Source organism: Gymnodraco acuticeps, unplaced genomic scaffold (assembly GCF_902827175.1).
Source record: "Gymnodraco acuticeps unplaced genomic scaffold, fGymAcu1.1, whole genome shotgun sequence".
NCBI classification, from domain to species: domain Eukaryota; kingdom Metazoa; phylum Chordata; class Actinopteri; order Perciformes; family Bathydraconidae; genus Gymnodraco; species Gymnodraco acuticeps.
In genome coordinates, this window is record NW_022990701.1 from 258,353 (window position 1) to 277,998 (window position 19,646).

At 39.5% G+C, this 19,646-nt stretch overlaps 1 protein-coding gene across 1 annotated transcript; it reads right to left on the minus strand.

Moving 5' to 3' along the window:
- Nucleotides 1-575: 575 nt before the first annotated feature.
- zgc:154142 (uncharacterized protein LOC555481 homolog) lies at nt 576-19,442 on the minus strand. Its single transcript, XM_034231478.1, has 20 exons — nt 19,151-19,442; nt 18,383-18,583; nt 16,894-17,109; nt 13,101-13,241; nt 11,741-11,986; nt 11,337-11,522; nt 9,643-9,749; nt 9,288-9,388; nt 8,334-8,611; nt 7,446-7,609; nt 6,805-6,988; nt 6,492-6,710; nt 5,119-5,253; nt 4,797-5,018; nt 4,515-4,697; nt 4,158-4,270; nt 3,971-4,065; nt 2,489-2,778; nt 1,277-1,437; nt 576-811 (listed from the first exon to the last, which is right to left on the minus strand). The coding sequence occupies exons 1-20, from the start codon at nt 19,371-19,373 to the stop codon at nt 617-619; spliced, it is 3,660 nt and encodes a 1,219-aa protein (XP_034087369.1). The 5' UTR covers nt 19,374-19,442; the 3' UTR covers nt 576-616.
- Nucleotides 19,443-19,646: the final 204 nt, after the last annotated feature.

The window sequence follows — 19,646 nt, forward strand, 5'->3', positions numbered from 1 at the left end:
GAGTGGCGTGGTCATGTGATAGGGGTTAAAACCCAAAACTTAAAATCTGTGCCTTCAGGATTCCTCTGCCTGAAAGTGAGGGAAGAAAAGAGGAGGGAGCTTGTAAGAACTGAGGGGACGGCCTCAGGGAGAAATAAAGTCAAGCTGATGTCAAACTGTGGCAGCATAACATAATAAGAATAATTAATACAAAAATATGTTTGTATTGTTTTAAATAGTCTTAAGAATACAACATTATGCAATGGTTACCATAGATGTATTTGTTTCGTAAATATTACTTATAATTTGCACATCAAAAATGATTCAACAATAATTTACCGTTGCATTGTTATTAACTATCATTATCGTAATTATTATAAAATTATTTTTGAGAAAATGTAAGCCAGTATCATATTATACAATTAACATAATAGATCTAACATTGAGATAAATGTTAAATAAAGTTTTAAAACCTTTTCTTACTGCCAGAAAAGATGCCTTGTAGATTAACTGTATGAGTCATCATACTTTAGCAGAAAGCAACACTTAATGGTTAACCCTCAATAAAGACAACAATGACTTTAAAACAGATATGAGCAACAATCACTGTCAAAATCTTTATTTCAAGATATGAGCTTTAGTAGGTTTTGCCACTCTCATGTATAAACTTCTTGATGTTGGTGTCGATCCAGTCGTTGAAGGCAGACACGCGGGTGAACACTGAGGGCTTTTTGTCCTTGATGCAGCCCTGAGGTCCGAAGCTGACGATGCCATGCACCTCCCAGGGTGTCGTTCCAGAGCCTGAGCAGGCGAAAGGACCTCCAGAGTCACCCTATGGGAGAGCCGGACAGGTAAGTCACTCAAGATTAACTGCACTGTTGAGAAGATGCATTGCTGAACATTTGGTTTTGACAGCTTCTATAAATCATCTGTGCCCTGGAAGTGGTAAAAGTTAAACTTTATCAAAAATAGGACAGAGTTTTCTTCAGGGAGGCAAATGTCAGTGTTGTGTTTTATAAAGCTCTTTTTAAATGAAAAAGCCGTCAGTTCTGTGCTGACGGCTTTTTCCATGTCCCTACGTGCACATTCGCTCATTATAGCAAACAAATAATGTCCAATCACGGCTGAATACCAGGCAGACATTTACGATCAAGGCTGACTGACCAAAAACAAAACAGTTTAAAGGGCGTTACATAACAGACGACCCAACCAGGACCAGGCCAGGACATTCATATAACGTGTGAGAAAAGCTCAGTGTTTTATTTTAGACAGTTTTTCCCTGAAAGTATCTTCTCACCTGGCAGGCTGACTTGAGCTCATCTGGGGATTCGTAGCCAGCGCAGATCATGGAGGGTCTGAGGGAGTCCCACCAGTAAGCAGGTTTACTGCAGGTCTGGAAGTCCACAATAGGAAGGGCTGCCTGATTCAGCTTGTCGGACACTTTGGGGAACATGTTACCTGAGAGAGTGAAGTGAACAGTCAACGTTTGTTAATTAATCAATCGAATTGTTTACATTTCCCACTATCATAAATATACATCTGTCTCAGGTGGCTTTAGAAACTGTACAACATACAACAAGCTCTGTCCTTAGACTAAGGAAAAACTCCCAATAAGAAATCCTTCAATAATCGGTTGGAAAAAAGGAAGAAAAACTCAGGGACAGCATCTGAGGAGGGATCCCTCTAACATGGACGGACAGATGTGCAGCAGATGTTGTATACAGAATATACAACTTAATACAATTTCAACATGGACAATATGTTGTTGTAGAGCAGGGGTCTCAAACTCAAGGCCCGGGGGCCAAATCCGGCCCGCGACTTCATTTTACGTGGCCCCGCAAGAGCTTGCAAAGAATATAATACGTTTATTACACGGTTACATGCCACTTTACAGAAGCAGGTTGCCCATAAACTACATGTCCCACAATGCATCTCGTTTTGTGACATGGGTACACTGAAGAGACTTGCAATTATTTGCCCTGGACTTCTGCTTTCAGACATAGTTAATTACAAAGTTATTTTCATATCCGATATTAATCCAATTCAGAGGCAATAATGTAATATAATACATTATTTGATATATATATTATATATTTATATAGTTAAAACCGGCCCTTTGAGTGCAACCTTTATGCGAATGTGGCCCGCGATGAAATTGAGTTTGACACCCCTGTTTAGAGGGTATGAACAAAGATGATCACATTTACAAAAACACCCAATTATCTATTTCTTCAGTAATCAAACCAATGTCTCAGTAGATAGTAGTAAATAAGACCATCACTGCTGCCAGATGCCAAAATCTAGCTTATTGTTGTGCTTATATCACTCCTCAATTATAGACAGTGGGTTGGGTTTCTACAACAAAGCACATTGGCCATTAAAATAAAAACTTTAAAAGGTTTGAAGCTTGTGTACTTTCATTATTCTTGCTGTTCTGATTGTGTATGCTCATGGTTGATTGCAGTCATTGTTTTGGATAAAAAACGCCACCTAAATCATCACTTTGTACCTTTCTCGTCGCCCCAGCCGGTCACATAGCAGGGCGTCCCAGCGGGCATCACAGCCCCGGGTTTGGGCAGACAGACTGGGCTGATCTCCTTCGTCATGTTCACAGCCGTGGCCAAATGCACCAGGGCGATGTCGTTGGAGATGTCGGTGCGATCCTGCTCGTACACGAACCCCTCGTGGCGGATGATACCGTCCACCTTAAAGCATTCCTCTGCTGAGGGGACGTCCATGGAGGAGTTCATGTGGTGCTTCCCCAAACACATGCGCCAGTACGAGGGGTTGGTCAGTGGGCTGGGAAGCAGGTGGAAAATTCAAAGTGAAATTTAGAACTTGGTTTATTTTTCACTTTGCTGGTAGGCAGAGGTGGACGACGTATTTAGATCTTTAATTAAGTAAACACACTTATACAAGACTGTACAAATATTCACTTTCAAGTCAAATGTTATAACTATACTAACTTTATCAAGCAAAATTGACTTACATGTTAAGTTACTTATGTCAAGTTAAGTTCAAGTTTGAAGTAATGTAGTAAAGAAAGGTGCTTAAGTAATGTACAAGTACCTCAAATGTGCACTTAGGTACCTGCCTGAGTATAGGTTCCTAGTTACTTTACACAATGGCTGGTGGGTAAGTTAACATTAGAAACGTTTTTTTTTAGAGCTGTTGTGAACACACTGACATCGCATTAGTGGTGTTTGTGTGAAGTTGGGATCCAACAGATTATTAACACATCTAAGAGTAAAGGAGCAAATATATTTTATTTGGACTCTCAGATCTGGTCTCCCCCAACTTCTGTAGGAAATATCTGACTCTTTAAATTCTTTGTCCGCCAGCTAGTCACAAGCTTTATCTGTTTAACAGTTGGTGCTGAGTAGGTTTTCAAAGCTCAAGCACTAAATTAGTGATGTGTCGGTCGCGAACGATCCGATTCTTTTGAACGGCTCTTTGGTACGAACGAAGGGAACCGAGTCCTACTTGGTGAGAGCCGTTCTTTTTATCGTTGGTTCACTGCCTGCCATAAATCCACTCGCCTTTAAAGGAACTTGCTTTCCTGAATGCACATGTGCCGTAGATGATGGCATTAACGCATGCTGCTTGAGTAGTAGTTTGGCTGGCTGAGAGATGTAGCAAGTTGTAGTAAAAGAAAATGTCTGGCAATACAGTCAATCATTATCCTGGTGATTATTTCGCAGATAAACCCCTTAACCCCGCCCCCTTAAAAAAAACAGCTCTTTTGAACAGCTCTCGGAAAGGAACGGAGCCATAAGTCCCGGCTCCCTTCAAAGAGCCATAATTCCCATCACTACACTAAATGAGGACAGAATCATTTTTTTCCAAGCCTAAAAATAAGATTGAAGCATTGTTGTCGGACAGAAAGCTTAACAATTAGCTGAAAATATATACATCTATGTTGAGCATGTTAGCAATGATTATGGTTGCACTATTAAAATGTACTGTAGGTGATTCTGTAGTTTCATCTTACAACATGAAACAGTGAGCAGCAGTCAGGATCCAATCTTCATGAATCAAAGAACCTCCGCAGCCGTGCATGTAAGGTATGAGGGACATTGGTGAAGCCTGGGGAAGAGAAATACACTTTTTTCAAATGAAAAGCTCTTCTCAATGACTGTTAGTCAGGCACAACGAGAATCAGGAGATGTCAACATTACCTGCATGGAGACTTGCCAGGGCCAGGAGTGGGGGGTCGCCTCCACCCCATTTACCACCCTCATGGCGGCTGATTTGGGTTTCACTGCTGGGTTTCCACATTCTACTGGCCAGGCTGGGAGGAGAACATATATAATTAAATTATCTATAAATAAGATATAATCTTTTATGATGTATTCAACATGTATTTAGGTGAAGTCAGCATCAGACCCGGTTAAAACTTTAAAATCAGAAATGAGATGATCCAGTGTTCAATATGTTGATTTTATTATTCACTAAGCTGCATTTTTTAAACTCTGATCCACCACATGACATCACAGCAGCCATCAGAGACAGGGCTGCTGGGAGTCCACACTCACTGATAGTGATGTTGTCCCATGGGTTAGGAGGTGTAGGAGGTAAAGTCGGGATAACACCGGCATCATTGGTCCAGTAACCACGAAAACCTTTCTGATGATCCGCTCCGTTACTAAGGAAACGAATGACGACTGATCCTCCCGGTATGGCGAGGGTCGATGGAGGGGCAAAGCCACAGAATCGACCTGCAGAATATACAAGACATTGAGAGCTTTTTCCCCATTAAGCAGGCATTGATACTGATATTAAATTGACAAAAGAGAGTTTGGAGTGCAGTAACCAACCTAATGAGGCCATGGTTTCTCCGTTGAAGACCTCCACGTAGTCCACACAGTTTCCTAAGATGTTTGCAGCTTGAAGCTCAAAGTGTGTGAAGCCAATATGGATACTTTTTGCTGCAGGAATGGTGATACGCCACGTGCACACAGACTGGGCTTGGTAGTCATTAGGCCAGTTAGGAGAGGTGATTTCACCCTGAGCCGTGTTGAAGCTGCCTCCACAAGGAGCTGTGTGGGAGAGAATAAAGGAGAGGAGATGGGATGCATTAGTTTTGTCTGGAGGTTATTCCCTCAGCGTCTTGTCAGCTGCACTTCCTTCCCGTCTTACCCGCCGTGGGGGAAACTCCCCTCCAGGTGGCCGTGAAGCCGGTGTCCACCACCTTGTCGTTGGAGGAGAAGCTGATGTGAAGCTTGTTTCCATCACTCACCAGGTCTGTCGGGGGAACATGACTGCAGTGTGTGCCTGAGGAGAAATGAACATGTAGAAGTGTTTGAATGACTTTTCTAAGGAGCCTCGGTCCTAACAGCTTAAGTATAATTGAAACATATCTCCATCTTTATTGCTAACCTATTGCTTCTTTCTCCAATCATATGTCCCTTTTTAAGATATACATGCACTTTTACATTTATACAGCACTACTAAAATATGAAGGGAAACATACACCTATTCCAGAGAGGTGAAGGCAAACGTTAGGGGAAAAAAAGAGAACTGGGACGCCAATGCATTCATTTATTTCAACCCTTTAAGCCATTTTTCATGTTCTTTCTTCAGTATATTAGATATTGGGAGGATTGAAAGACGAAAGGCAGCCTTGATTCACAGGTTCAAGACCAACCAATGGTTCTTTACGCTTTTCCTTCAAAAAAAAACGTCATACATGTAGATTTACTCAAATGGCAAAGACATCTTGTTGCTACAAGTTTTTGCAATTTTGGCAGCATTGCTCCATGGGTCACAACGTCCATAGATCCACCACATTGATCCAGACTAAAGTATCTCTATCTGATGAGTTGTTGTAACATTTTGTAGAGACATTCAGAGTCCAATAAGGATGCCACCAACGTCACTACATTTGGTGTATCTCGAACTTTTCCTCTCGTGATATTTGTTGTTGAGATGTCTTTTATTGAACAAAGCCTATGCATACATTCATCTCAAAAAGAGTAGAGATTATATATGCCATATTTGAGCTAATAGTTCATTTCCATGTGCAGTCCTTGGGCATGTACATGCATAACAATTAACAAACCCCAAACACATCACTTTGTGTCTAGTATATTAGAGTATGACACTATCAATTATAAAACAGATCAGAGTACTGATCTGTAAAATATAAATACATTTATCAGTGCAACTGGAGGGAGGGTGTGGCTGAGTGAGTTAGTGCGCTGATCCTCGAATCAGATGATAGCAAGTTCGAGTCCTACTGCAGCCAACATTTCGTTGTGTCCCTGGGCAAGACACTTCCCCCCCCCAAATTGCTCCTTTTGAATGTTTGCATGCTGAATGTATGTAAGTCGCTTTGGATAAAAGCGTCTAACAAGTGACATGTAATGTAACTATAATACTACATTCATTTCAAATAAAAACGCAAAATAAATAACTTTAAAACCCATTGACTGCTGTGTAACATAAAGCAAAGGAATCCCATCAATGAATGACTCAGTCCCATCACCTGTGGAGAAAACATATTTACTTACCCAGACTTCCTACTCCGTCTCTGATGCTGACTTTGTCATTCAGGCACAGCTGACTCTCCTCCAGGGAGAAGTTGCTGAAATGCAGGTGGACCAGTTGGCCTTCGGGCACCTGGATGGTCCACTCGCAGCGTGCTTTGTTGTCGTAGTTGCCAGGGAAACCCATCGAGGACACGGTGCCGTCGGTGCCAATCAGGTCTTTTGGTCCTCCACAGCCAGATGCTACATGGGGAGGACAGAAGGTGAAACTCAGTAATAAAATGTGCCTTTGTACCATGTTAAGTTTGTGATGAAAGTTGGTCAGCTGGATCCTTACTGTGCTGATTGTATAGGTCTCTGCGGATGACATTTTGGATCCAGGGGATGTATGCAGAGGAGCGGGTGAACACGGAGGGCTTCTTATTCATTATACATCCAATAGGGCCAAAGCTGGTGATACCATGAACTTCCCAGGGAGCACCGGCGTAGTCCTGACACACCAGAGGACCTCCAGAATCTCCCTGTCAAAGTCACAAATCAACATCCTTAAGCTTTTTGTTAAATATCATGTGTGCAAGAACTGTCATCTCATTGAGGATCAGAATTATGTAAATCCTGTTATTCTTGTGTTTTAAACCTGTCCTATTCTATTTGGTTTATTTATTTGTATTCTCTGATTCTCTTTTTAAATGTATCTAGTTGTCTTTTTATATTTTATTTCTTTTTTCTTGTCTTTATGATTTTATGTTGTAAATAACTTGCCTTGTTTCTAAAATGTGCTATATAAATAAACTTTACTTTGAGTTTCTTTATGTTATTTTTACTGGTTGACAGTGCTTTTGTAATTGAGTGCTCTCCTGCTATCCTAACTTTGTCCATGTTTGTAAAGCAATTTGTTACAGTAGTTTTGAAAGGTGCTATATAAAAAGTATTATTATATCATATATTAGTGCTGATCTCTTGTAGGATTTGTGTTACCTGACAGACAGACTGGAGCTCATCAGGCAGGGTGTACCCGCAGCAGATCATGGAGGTCTTGACCTGGAACCACCAGTAGTCCATCCTCTTGCAGGTATCATACGGCACAACAGGCAGGGCCACCTGGTTAAGAGCCTCAGCAACTTTAGCATTCATTGAATCACCTGAATATCACACAAAACCATTTAGATTGTTACAAAAGAAAACATGAAACACTAAGGACACACGAGAGGTATTTGCACATTAGGTCCAGCAGAGGGCATGCAAACTATGCAGCTATTATGTTTTAACTTAAGAGGGTTGGCTCCTGAACAGTACCAAAGTAGCAAAACTACAATGCAACAATCATTTCTCAAAACTAAAAGTCCTGCATTTAAAATCTTAATTATTTTCTTAAAAGTTCAAAAGTGTCAGCATCAAAACATACTTTAAGTTAAACAAATCAATAGTAATCATTACGTAGCATTAACAGAAAAGATTACGCTATTGTATTATCACTGGCAAAGGTGGTATGTATACTGCTGGTACATTTTCTATGTCAAGCATTCAAGGCATAAGGAACAGCATGGGGGTTATATCAAATATAGCTATTTTTATCTGCCGAATTTCACCACAGGATTAATAGTTTTATCTCCATCCATAATAAACCATCATAACCTATTAGTTTGTTATATATTGTATCGATAATCGATAAAGTGACCTCTAGGTTTTGTTGTCATATAAATGTGGTGAATTATTATTATTATTGGCTTCCAAAATGTAGGGCAGTAAAAGTACAGACATTAATTATGTAAATGTCCTTAGGTACATTCAATCATTGCCCCTCAGGTTGTGTGTTATTGTATAAATTAAGTAAATAAATCAAGAGTTAACAAGCAGGAACAGCACCGGTCTCATCTCCCCAGCCGGTGGCGAAGCACTTCTTGGTTGCAGGCAGGACCTCCTCCACGGAGGGAAGGCAGGCGAAGGAGATCTCATTACTGGGGGTCACATCTCCATCCAACCTGACCAGGGCAATGTCAAACTCCACCGTAGGCACTGTGGGATACTTGAAGCCCTCGTGGCGATAGATACCAGTCACATTAAAGCAGCGCTGACTCGGCTCTGTGAAGGTCAGGTTGTGTTTTCCAAGGCACATGTTCCAGCGCTGCAGCTCATCCGCATAGCTGGGGAGGAAATCAGAAGATTAATCAATGGCAATACCTGACAGATTATAATAAAACACAGCTTGAGATACATGTCTATGGACCAACAAATGCTTCACAGGAAACTTAAATAATTGCATACAAAATTAACAGTATCATATGATTTGAAATTAAATGTATTTGTATGGAACTGGTGATGTCACGATGTTACGGAAGTAAACAAAGGAGTCCAATGGAGGCATTTCAGGCCTGGGGGGAGATTGTGCGAGAAAGATTTGGGTATTTAAGCCATGTCAGAACATTTACACACACTTATAACACAATACAGGAAAGTTAAAATCGCAAAACGCATAATATATCTCCCCATTTCACTTTCTTCGACACTAATTTACGTTCGTAACCTTGCATTCATCCTTGCTCACAGCCAGAATCTATATATATAGTCCCTAAAGGCACCTTACTGCACCAGTATCTCTACAGTAGATCATTAGCCAAGGCATTGAGGCATCTCTAACAAGCATTGCTTTTGCACTTGAAGCCTGAGGTAAAAGCAGAGACAACTGCAACTCCCTTCTGCAATTAGAAAAGCCTGGAAGTTTGAGAAAGACTTTACAGAAAAGCAATTAAATGGGAGCTTCAGCTTTAACATTCTTGTAAACATATTGTTCATGTGATATAGATTAAAGTGAACATTTACTTTATGAAGCAGTGGGCTGCTGTCATGACCCAGTTCTTATGAATCAGAGTACCACCACAGGTGTGGAAGAAAGTGGGTTCTGGGCGACTGGCCGGCCAGACCTGAAAAAAACAAAAACATTTGCAAACTCACAATGTAATAATGTCAGATTTGGAAACACATATCAGTGCAATCAGTCAATTATTAATGAGAGATAAAGAAAGGAGGAGGTATGGAAAAATGCCATACCTAATTATAAATTATCAATATAACCCTGCTGTACTAGAACGTGCCCTTTTGTATTCACTGATATTACATGCTGTAAATTAATGAATCTTGATGCAAGATCTCTGCTTTTATTACGTCAGACTTTTACCTGCATGGACACTTGCCAGGGCCAGGAGTGAGGCGTGGCGGGCTCTCCGTTCACAATGCGAGACGTAACAGAAGGAGGGGTGGCTGGTATCCCACATCTACTCCACTCTAGGAAATAGGAAATACAACATTGTAATCTATCCTTTGTCTGGTTGTCTGTGCATGTATTCATTTGTTTGTGGTGTTGATTGTGTATCAACAAAGCCTGCAGAACATATCTGCAGCTTACAGATAGTACTGTGGCTTCCAATCACTGGCACTTCTGCTCTACAGCTGTTCCTATTTGTGTAAATACTTTTTCAAATCACACCAGGCTGACAGTACTGTCCCTCATTGGTCGTAAAAGGAGTTGACAAGTTGTTCAAATCACCCACATTTCCCCCTTCTCTCTCTTGGTCTATGTGTCTTTATTTGCCGAACACGCAGGGAATCTCTAGTAAGAGTGTGTGTGGAAATAAAACCCAGAGGCAGCAGAGCAGAGACCATCTATACAACTCTATTTCAGCAAATGGCCCGGGCCACCTGGGGCTCACGCTGCATGAAGAATGAGGATTGGTTGACAGCCTACAAGAAGAAAAAGTAAAGCACCAGGACACTTCACATTGTGCTCTCAGCACATGATAACACCTTGTTTTACTACTCATCTGAGCACAGCAAGGGGGAGATGGGTGGAAGTGTAAATCAGATAAATATAAAGAAGGTCTCTGTGCAGTTTCTAAGAAGCTGTTGAAACTAAATGTTGGTCATTGAGACTAAATAGCTCTGCTGACCAGAGACAGTATAACATAACTGGAGAGATCAGGGGATCCAAACCTTAAGTTAAATGATAGATATCAAATATAATATTTCACATTTAGCACATGTGAAAAATATCATACCTGAGATCTGGCAATATTAAGGGCTGCAACTAACTATTATTTTCTGTATAATGAGTCTATTGTTGTTAATTAATGAATTAGTAGCTCAGTCCATGAAATGTAATGTAAAAGGGTTTACATAACAAAGGAAATGATGCTGGAACTAGCTTGATTATGCTGCACAGACTCCAAATAAGCCCTCAATGTTTAAGAGGCCTTCTTTGATGTTTTGGCCACTTGGGGGCAAGGTTAAAGATCAGAAAAACAATGGCTGATTTTTTATTTGAGTATGTGCTGCAGCTGGCTTTACAGAGAAAGTACTGCTGCAAGCAGTTAGCATAACATTGGACCTTGAACTTTGGACCTCTAGCTCATATATCTCCGGTGCAAAGGCTATAGGTCAGGATAACCAGAAAGGTATGCTGGCTTCGATACTGCAAAGTGCAACCAGATGCAGGAGAACATCCGGATATATTATTTTCATACCACAATTGACATACTGTACTATCTTTTGGGACATACTAAATGTGTTTTATTGTGTCTGATATCCTGCTTCAATATACAATTGTGGGTGACAAAATATCCATGCAGACCTGCAGCTAAATGCTAAGGAACAGTATGTTCACTCGCTAGTTGCTAACTTTATCTGTCTGCTGTTTGGTGCGGAGTAAGTATAGTAACATCAGTTTATCAAAGCTTTTGAGATGAAAGCTGCCAGCTGTGTTTGGTAAAGAGGTTGATCATTAGAGCAACCAGAAACCAAAACAATGCGGTAAAAGAGTCTAAAAGGCTCTGTTAATATTACTGTAGCTTTATGAGGCTGAAATAGATACTCTACCTATGGCGATGTCATCCCAGGGGTTGGCTGGTACTGGTGGCTCAGTGGGAGCAGGCAAACTGGGGTCTATTGTCCAGTAGGCCCTGAAGCCTTTAGACTCGATAAACAAGTCTGAATGGAAACGGATCACCAGCCTGGTGCCTTTTGTCAGGATAGTTGCTGGCAGCTTAGTCCCACAAAATGGACCTAAAATGTATTGAAAGTATATTTTTCATTACAAATAAAGTGACACAGAGATAATACAATACACTGGAGAAGAGAATATGAGCTAACACAGTAATAGTTTTGTTACTAAGGATTTAATTTGGTTGAATACATTTTTGACTTGGCATTACTTTGATTCCAATGTGATAAAAAGGAGAAATGGTTTTGGGATGACGTTGTGATTTTACAAATAAACGTACCATGTGTTTGAATGAGCGCGTTAGTCATTCTATTCATGTCGAACACTACTATGTTATCATAGCATTTGGATGATATGAAATCTTTGGCTTCCAGGTCAAAGTGGGTAAAATGCAGGGTGATTCTTTTATTCAAAGGTGCATCGATGTTCCACATGCACTCTGCGTTGGCTTTGTAGTTCATCGGCCAGTTCTGGGACTTAATAACTCCTGTTGGCGCTCTGGAAAAAAGGCCACAGCCCTGGATCTCTGCAAAAAGACGAGGGAATTATTAATGCTTGATTGTAATGAGATAAATGTAGATGAATTACAGTATCTTCCTTGAAACATTGACAGAAATAGTTTTGAGTAACAAATTGCAGCGTGACAATATAAAAACAGAAGTTCAAGAAACAGTATTAAACCCGTTGGTATTAGATGAAGTCACAGGGTCGTCAAAGTGATTAGGATTCATCTTCTGGACACTGCGGTTATGCATTTTTATAGATTCATCATCTGCTAATTTACTTTTTTACGGATTTAAGTTCACCTCTGTATCTTGGCCCAAAGCAAACCAGATTTGACCAATTTTAAACACATTTACTGTAAATCACCAAAGAAATATGCTTTTGTATTTCGGCATTGTGTTGTGTTCCTTGTGTCTATTTTATTGTATTTCTACATTCAAAGTGTAGCATGATTTTATTATCCTGAATGCTCTATATTTTAATTACAACGTACATTTAAAAGCCTAACCAGGGACAAGAGTTGAAAACTAGCAATATCTGCAAACTCTCTCTGCATCACATATGTTTCACGTTCTGTTGAATTACAACATTCCTATCACATACATTTAATTTCAAATTCAAATGTAGTGGTTGCTGTTATATGTATGCAATTTTAAAGTGCATTAGAGAAGTAATCAAACATACGGTCGAGACATTTCTTGTCATTAATGGTGGGGTGGTGAAGAGAAGGCTAACTGCTAACATTTACTCAAGTACTCAATAGCTATAATATATTTAAGAAATGTTTACATTCGTTTTTTTCAAGAGATTATCTTTAATAGATTTCTGAGGGAAATATTGAAGTATGAGCAAAGTCTTTATAATTCAAGACCTTGTCGCTCTCTGCACAACATGGTATCTTTAATTATTAGGCTGATAATCATGATAAAGAAAAGGATAAAGGGGGTTTTAATCTAGCTTTTAATGCTTCACACTGTACTCTGACCTGTGCTTTCACAGTCTTCACACTGCTTACACAATGCTGGTGGTAAATATGTGACAGAGGTGTGAGGTTTTATGATCATAACGAGGTGTTGCCTCAGCACTGTGTGCCTCAGGTGTGAGTGTGTCTCTATGTGTGTGTAAGTCCTTGGTACCTGCAATATCCTCAGGATACACAGCTTCCCATTTCGCAGAGAACCCTCGGTCTGTGAGGCGACTGTCCGACGTGAAGCTGACAGATATTGTGTCACTGGCACTGACCACCAAGGGGGGGAGAAGGTAGCCACAGTGTGTGCCTGAGGGAGGGTGGAGGTTAAAGATGGAGGTAAATGGAGGATGTAGAATGAGTCAGCAATATAAGTGATGGTTCCAAGACGGATAAGAGATTAGAGTGGTGAATACTGTAAGCCCCGTATATTAGTGAGGATAAGTGGGTCGGGTGTGTTTCTTGTTGATGGATGGGAACACAAGGACACTGACAAATAAAGTCGACTTTACTCTCTGTGAGTGTGACTTCATCAGATACAGAACACAATGTTCTTACCAAGAGCGTATGAACACAAAAGAAGCCCAACCCCAAACTAGTACTGTTTTTTAACAGACATGTAATGCAAATAAAATCATAGACTGTAGAGAACAAGTGGACGTTGTCACCATAAAGTGACCTCTTGGTTTGTGGACTACGTTTTGAAGCCTCAAGGTTGGTATTTTTGCCGTAGCCATTTTGGTATTTGGGAACAATAATTGACCTGAGGGGCCAAACATATTTAGGCCGACCAAAGTCTTTCAAGTTAACTTTCATGGACTGAAAACACACAGTGAAAGGGTTAAAGTTTAAAGACGATGACCTGAAACACCCTGAACAACAGTGATAGCTAGACAGGTAGTAACAAGGGATCAATGTCCGAAAGCATGCCTTGATTTGTCGCCAATTTACTTATAGGACCATTATTTACAAAGTTAAAGGTAAGGTAGGTAAGAATGGAGAAACCAGTTCGAGTGCGCTAGAATTTGAAAATACACAACCGGAAGAAATCTGCTACTTCCTTACAGAGCCCCTCCTCCAACAGACACGAACGCGCACATGACCAATGAGGGCACGAGATAAGTTTGTGCACAGATGGAAGGCTGACAGGCAGGTAGGCCATCCAGTTATTTTAGCCGGGCCGGCTCAAATGATTGGTCGTGCTTTTTACAGCGCCACGGCTTCCACAGATTAAATGTTTTTATGTATTTATTGTCAAAGCATTTAATATATTCATTGCTATCGGGATGTTAAGAGCATTCCATGGAATATAGCAAAAAGTGTATCTGAAGTGAATTAGCTACCCCACCTTTAACTTTGATGTGGCCAAAGAAGACTAAACATGCACTTCCAAATTGTATTCACTTTACAGCTTGATTCAAATGTACGGAAGAGGATTAGGGCCACATAAAAAAATGTTTTGTGAGGATTTGAAAAAAAAAAATTTTTTTTTTGTTCTGAGAAAATAGTCAGAATTCTGATTTTTTTCTCAGAACAAAAAAATATTTTTTTTTTGGGAGAAAAAAAATCAGAATTCTGACTTTAATCTCAGAATTCTGACTTTAATCTCAGAATTCTGACTTTTTTCTCAGAAATACCGGTAACTGTAGAACCAGCTACACTGCGATTTACACATTGCAGTAGGCAACAATGGAGGACGTGAGTGCATTTCTGCGCGCCAGAGGGGTCCAAGAGGAAACCATAATAAGTCATTTTACAACCATCTGCAATGTGTAAATCGCAGTGAAGCTGGTTCTACAGTTACCGGTATTTCTGACTTTTTTCTCCCAAATAAAATGTTTTTTTTTTGTTCTGAGAAAAAAGTCAGAATTCTGAGATTAAAGTCAGAATTCTGACTTTTTTTGTCCCAAAAAAAACATTTTTTTTTTGTTCTGAGAAAAAAGTCAGAATTCTGAGATAAAAGTCAGAATTCTGATTTTTTTTCTCCCAAAAAAAACATTTTTTTTTGTTCTGAGAAAAAAATCAGAACTCTGAGATAAAAGTCAGAATTCTGACTTTTTTTCTCCCAAAAAAAACGTTTTTTTTTTGTTCTGAGAAAAAAGTCAGAATTCTGAGATAAAAGTCAGAATTCTGACTTTTTTTCTCCCAAAAAAAAAAAATGTTTTTTTGTTCTGAGAAAAAAGTCAGAATTCTGAGATTAAAGTCAGAATTCTGACTTTTTTTGTCCCAAAAAAAACATTTTTTTTTTGTTCTGAGAAAAAAGTCAGAATTCTGAGATAAAAGTCAGAATTCTGACTTTTTTTCTCCCAAAAAAAATATTTTTTTTTTGTTCTGAGATAAAAGTCAGAATTCTGAGATAAAAGTCAGAATTCTGACTTTTTTTCTCCCAAAAAAAACGTTTTTTTTTTGTTCTGAGAAAAAAGTCAGAATTCTGAGATTAAAGTCAGAATTCTGACTTTTATCTCAGAACAAAAAAAAAAAATTTTTTTTTTCAAATCCTCACAAATTTTTTTTTTATGTGGCCCTAATCCTCTTCCGTACAAATGCAAGATGCCAGTTATTTCTACAGCTAAATAAACGTTTTGAATAACATTAGCCAAGGATTATTGTGCCATTCTCATAAATGACATAGTCTTGCTTTCAGGGATCTTTGGATCACATTTTTTAAACTGATCGGGTTTTCAAAACAGACCCCTTGTTGATGTTCATTTATCTTTTCAGTTCACATATAAACACAAACCTCCTTATCGCCTTTTGTATCTTTTTTGATTGTTCCTCAGTGCTTTACTCAGCAACAGATAAAGCGGCATCACTGCAGCGAGTGAAGTGAATAATGAGAGGTAATTTATAGTTGGCTGAGGTGCAAAGATCATAATCAACAGTTTTACAGCAGGGGGCAGAAACTGTTGAACACGAGCTGTTATTCCAGCAAGGTGCAACAAACACAAGTCAGAGTTCTCATATGTATTGCTAATATAATATAGCATAATACAATAATACTCTTAGCAGTGCATTTTAACATAAACTGCATGGAACAAACACTTTCTATATTTTGTAAGCTGTTTTTTCATTTATTTATCTACATTTACGTGCAGATTTATTTTTTATTTATTTATTTTATCTTTATTTAACCAGGATAGGTCTCATTGAGATTAAACATCTCTTTTTCAAGAGAGTCCTGGTCCAAGAATGGTAACAGCACAGTTTCAGACAGTTTTACAGTTACAAACAATTAAAAAACACACAATCACAACACAACACAGACACCAAATTTAGCCAAACCATTTACAGACACAGCGGCCTGCTTCAAGGTCAGTTAAAGTTGCTTTGAGTGTTTCTAATGAGACCAGCTCTCTGAGTTTCAGCTCAGTTTGAAGCAGGTTCGAAGCTTGAGGGGCAGCGTAACTGAACGCCCTTTTCCCAAAAAGTTCTCGGAGCGAAGCCGATAAGATCCTGTGCATTTTCTATTTATGTACATCCTTAGATAAGGGGGAAGAGCACCAAGAATAGCCTTATATATAAGGATGTGCCAATGTGTCATGTCTACGCGTGGTCAGGGAAGACCATCCAACACGAGCGTATAGATTGCAGTGGTGCGTCAAGGATCTGAGGTTTGGTAGTTTAGATTATCTGTGGATCGTCACAATTGTCACATTTCAAGTCACTTTCCGTTTTCGAAGAGGCTTAATTGTTGTCAGTCGAAGTATAATTGTAGAAGAAGGGGAGTTTATAGCTTTCACTCTGCAGGGGCTGATATTCAGGCTTCACAAGATACAGATTTGGCCGATAGAGCACCGGTTGTCTAAAATGATATGGGCTGGATTTGGGAGTCAAAACAGTAAACTAAAGACAAACAGATAAGGATGTACAACTTACAAACCATTATAAAAGATAAGAACAACAAGAGAGAAAAAAAGCTTAATTGTTGATGTAAATGAATGAAAGATGAAGTTCTGGCTCACCTAATGTGCTGTAATTATCTGTGATGACCAGTTTGTCCTCCTTGCATTGTCCAATCTCTCCTGTGATGGCCATGTCAGTGAACTGCAGTTTTACCAGGAATCCTTTGGGCACAGATATCTTCCAGGAGATCTTTTGATGAGCAGGATATGCATTTGGATAACCCGGGGAATGGATCTCTCCTTTGCGCCCCTTAATAATGACTGGACCATCACCTCCTGCAAAATAACAGAAAACAAAAGCTGTGTTTTATGTCCGAGCATCTTAAAGAGTGATTATTCCCACTCGGTTTAACAGGTGACGGGGACCAGCTTGCTTTGATACAAAACTAACCCCATTAACAAGATCATTATGTAGTACCTTAATTAGTCACTGGAGAGAAGCAGTCTGTCTGCCAATGGCTTAAATACAGCGATGAATAAATAAACCCCAGGGGGATCTCCCCACTCCTTCGCACAGAGCTACGTGCATTTGTCTTTATTTGGTAGCTGTCGCTTGATTAGAGCTGCAGGGGAAAATGCACGTCGAGGCATGACAGTTATATAAGGTGTATCAACAAGCTCTCGTTGGCCCGTAAACAACCCTCATAGATCAACTGAGCACAGAGGAAATTATATTATAGTTCATTGTGTAAAGCTTGGATTAGTATTTCGGAAGTCAACTAAAAATAATGAGAGCTGTTTTTGACAATTGATTTGAGAGGTTGGTTAAGCAACATTTATATTGATGATGTTAATTGTTAATGAGAAAATTAAATATATCTGCTGTTGTATATTTCAATTAGGAATACCACAATAAAATATGAGTGTAGGAATGTGGAGAGTACACATTTAGGATTATTTGATCATATCTGTCTAATTAAATGAGCCCTATTAGACACATTTTTACGTTGAAATATTTTATTTTGTGCTTCTTTGGTGACATGACAGGCTCTAATGTTCAAAAAGGTCTGTATTTTTCTCATACTGCCTGTGCTGCAGCACCTCTTTTCACCCTCTGTCTAAAACCAGAGCCCAGTCTGCTCTGATTGGTTAGCTGACCAGATCGGTCGTGATTGGTCAACTACTTAGAGATGTCCCCCCCACCCTTAGCATATCCAATACAATGTGTTGTAGTGCTAGCCAATATAAGAGCGAATGTTACGTAGTGATGTCATTATGTCCCGGAAGTAAACAACTTCACCTGGAGGGAACTTTGGGATTTTGGTCATTGCAGACCATTGACATGCACACAACAACAATATAACACACTATTGGAATGGGAAAACCCCAAAAACATAATAGGGCCCCTTTAAAACTATATCAACATTTATTTTTTAATATGACCATTATCATCTATACCGGTATAATTCAACCGCCCTAATTTAAACTCAAATCCAAATATAGACTTGCAGGAAAGGGTAGGTTGATCATTGAATTATGAGTAAATATGGGTGGTTTATTTTAAGCGTTGAGGAAAAAGTAAACATACAATTTTGGGGTGAATGCTTACCAGAAGTTGTGGAAGGTGGAGGTGTTTGTGTGGTGGTGGTTGAGGGTTTGGTTGTGGTGGTAGAAACAGGTAGAAGGCTGGACTTGGTGAACGTCGCTCTGAATCCTTTAGAGGTCAAACTGTTGTCCGTTTTGAAGCGGAGCACCATTGTGTTGCCGCTGGTCTCAACTGGCTTCGGCATCCTCCCCCCACATAATTTACCTTTGATGGATTATATGTGTATTAAAGAGTTGAAAAGAGAATGATAATCACAGAGGCTTGTGCAAAAACAGAACACATCCCTACATTTCAAGTTAGATAATTGACAATGAATTAATGCAACAGAGAGACTTTCATTCATTAAGTTTAAAATAGACCCCAGAACCTCATTCTAACAAGTCTCACACTTTTAATTGAGCACATCTTTTATTCATGGGCCCGCAAAGTTGACATTGCTAATGTTGAACGAAGGTCTGAACTGAAATCCTATCATATTCCTTTGCATTATAATAACCCAGCTTTGACATAGTGTGCTGATTTGTGAAGATATTGTGGTATACAGTATAACACAACAAACTTACAAACAACAGTGCAGCACATACAGCAAATCCTTGAAACAGGAATAAAATTAAAATAAATTGTAACTGGTGGAAAAAAGGGGGAAAGTGCATCTATCAATTTCCATAGACTTTTAGAGCTGGCCTGTTTTAAAACCCCTGTCAATCTCATTCATGCAAAGCTTTTGTAATCCTCATTGCATACTGGATACATATATAATGTCATGCTTACTGATTAAGGAAGAGCCGGCCTCGTGCCCGTCGTAGACCTGAATAAAGTCTCCACAGACCTCAGGGACCAGGTCAAAGGAGGTAAAGGTCAGTCGAACCCTCTCGCCTTCAGGCACCGTAATCTTCCACTGATCGACGTAGAGATAAAGAATAAACACACATAATTTCCTGCAAATTGTAGATAGATCACCCTCATTTCTGTTTTTAATCCTGGTTAGCTGCATTTTGATACATCATAGCTAATTTAATCACTGCTCTGGTTTCGGCCAGGTGGTGACCTAAAACAAAGCAAGATGAAATCATCACGGTAGCTAAACGACAGACTCATCGACCCTCCCCAGCGTGCAAAGCCTGACATAGAAATGGACTTTGATTGAATTAGTCTGATCACCGATGAAGTCAACAAACGCTGTCAAGATGTTTAAATCCTTAGCTATTGGATTTCACTTTGAGATGCTGATGTGAAATCTTTAAGTTTGTTTTGAACAGCAAGGAAA

What these genes read in the sequence shown, in the direction of transcription:
- zgc:154142 (XM_034231478.1), bottom strand. Translation starts at nt 19,373, where the DNA reads ATGCAGCTAACCAGGATTAAAAACAGAAATGAGGGTGATCTATCTACA. An exon ending in AGAAACCATGGCCTCATTAG is followed by an intron (nt 4,698 to 4,796) that starts GTTGGTTACTGC and finishes TATATTCTGCAG; the next exon opens with GTCGATTCTGTGGCTTTGCC. An exon ending in CCTGGCAAGTCTCCATGCAG is followed by an intron (nt 4,066 to 4,157) that starts GTAATGTTGACA and finishes TCTCTTCCCCAG; the next exon opens with GCTTCACCAATGTCCCTCAT.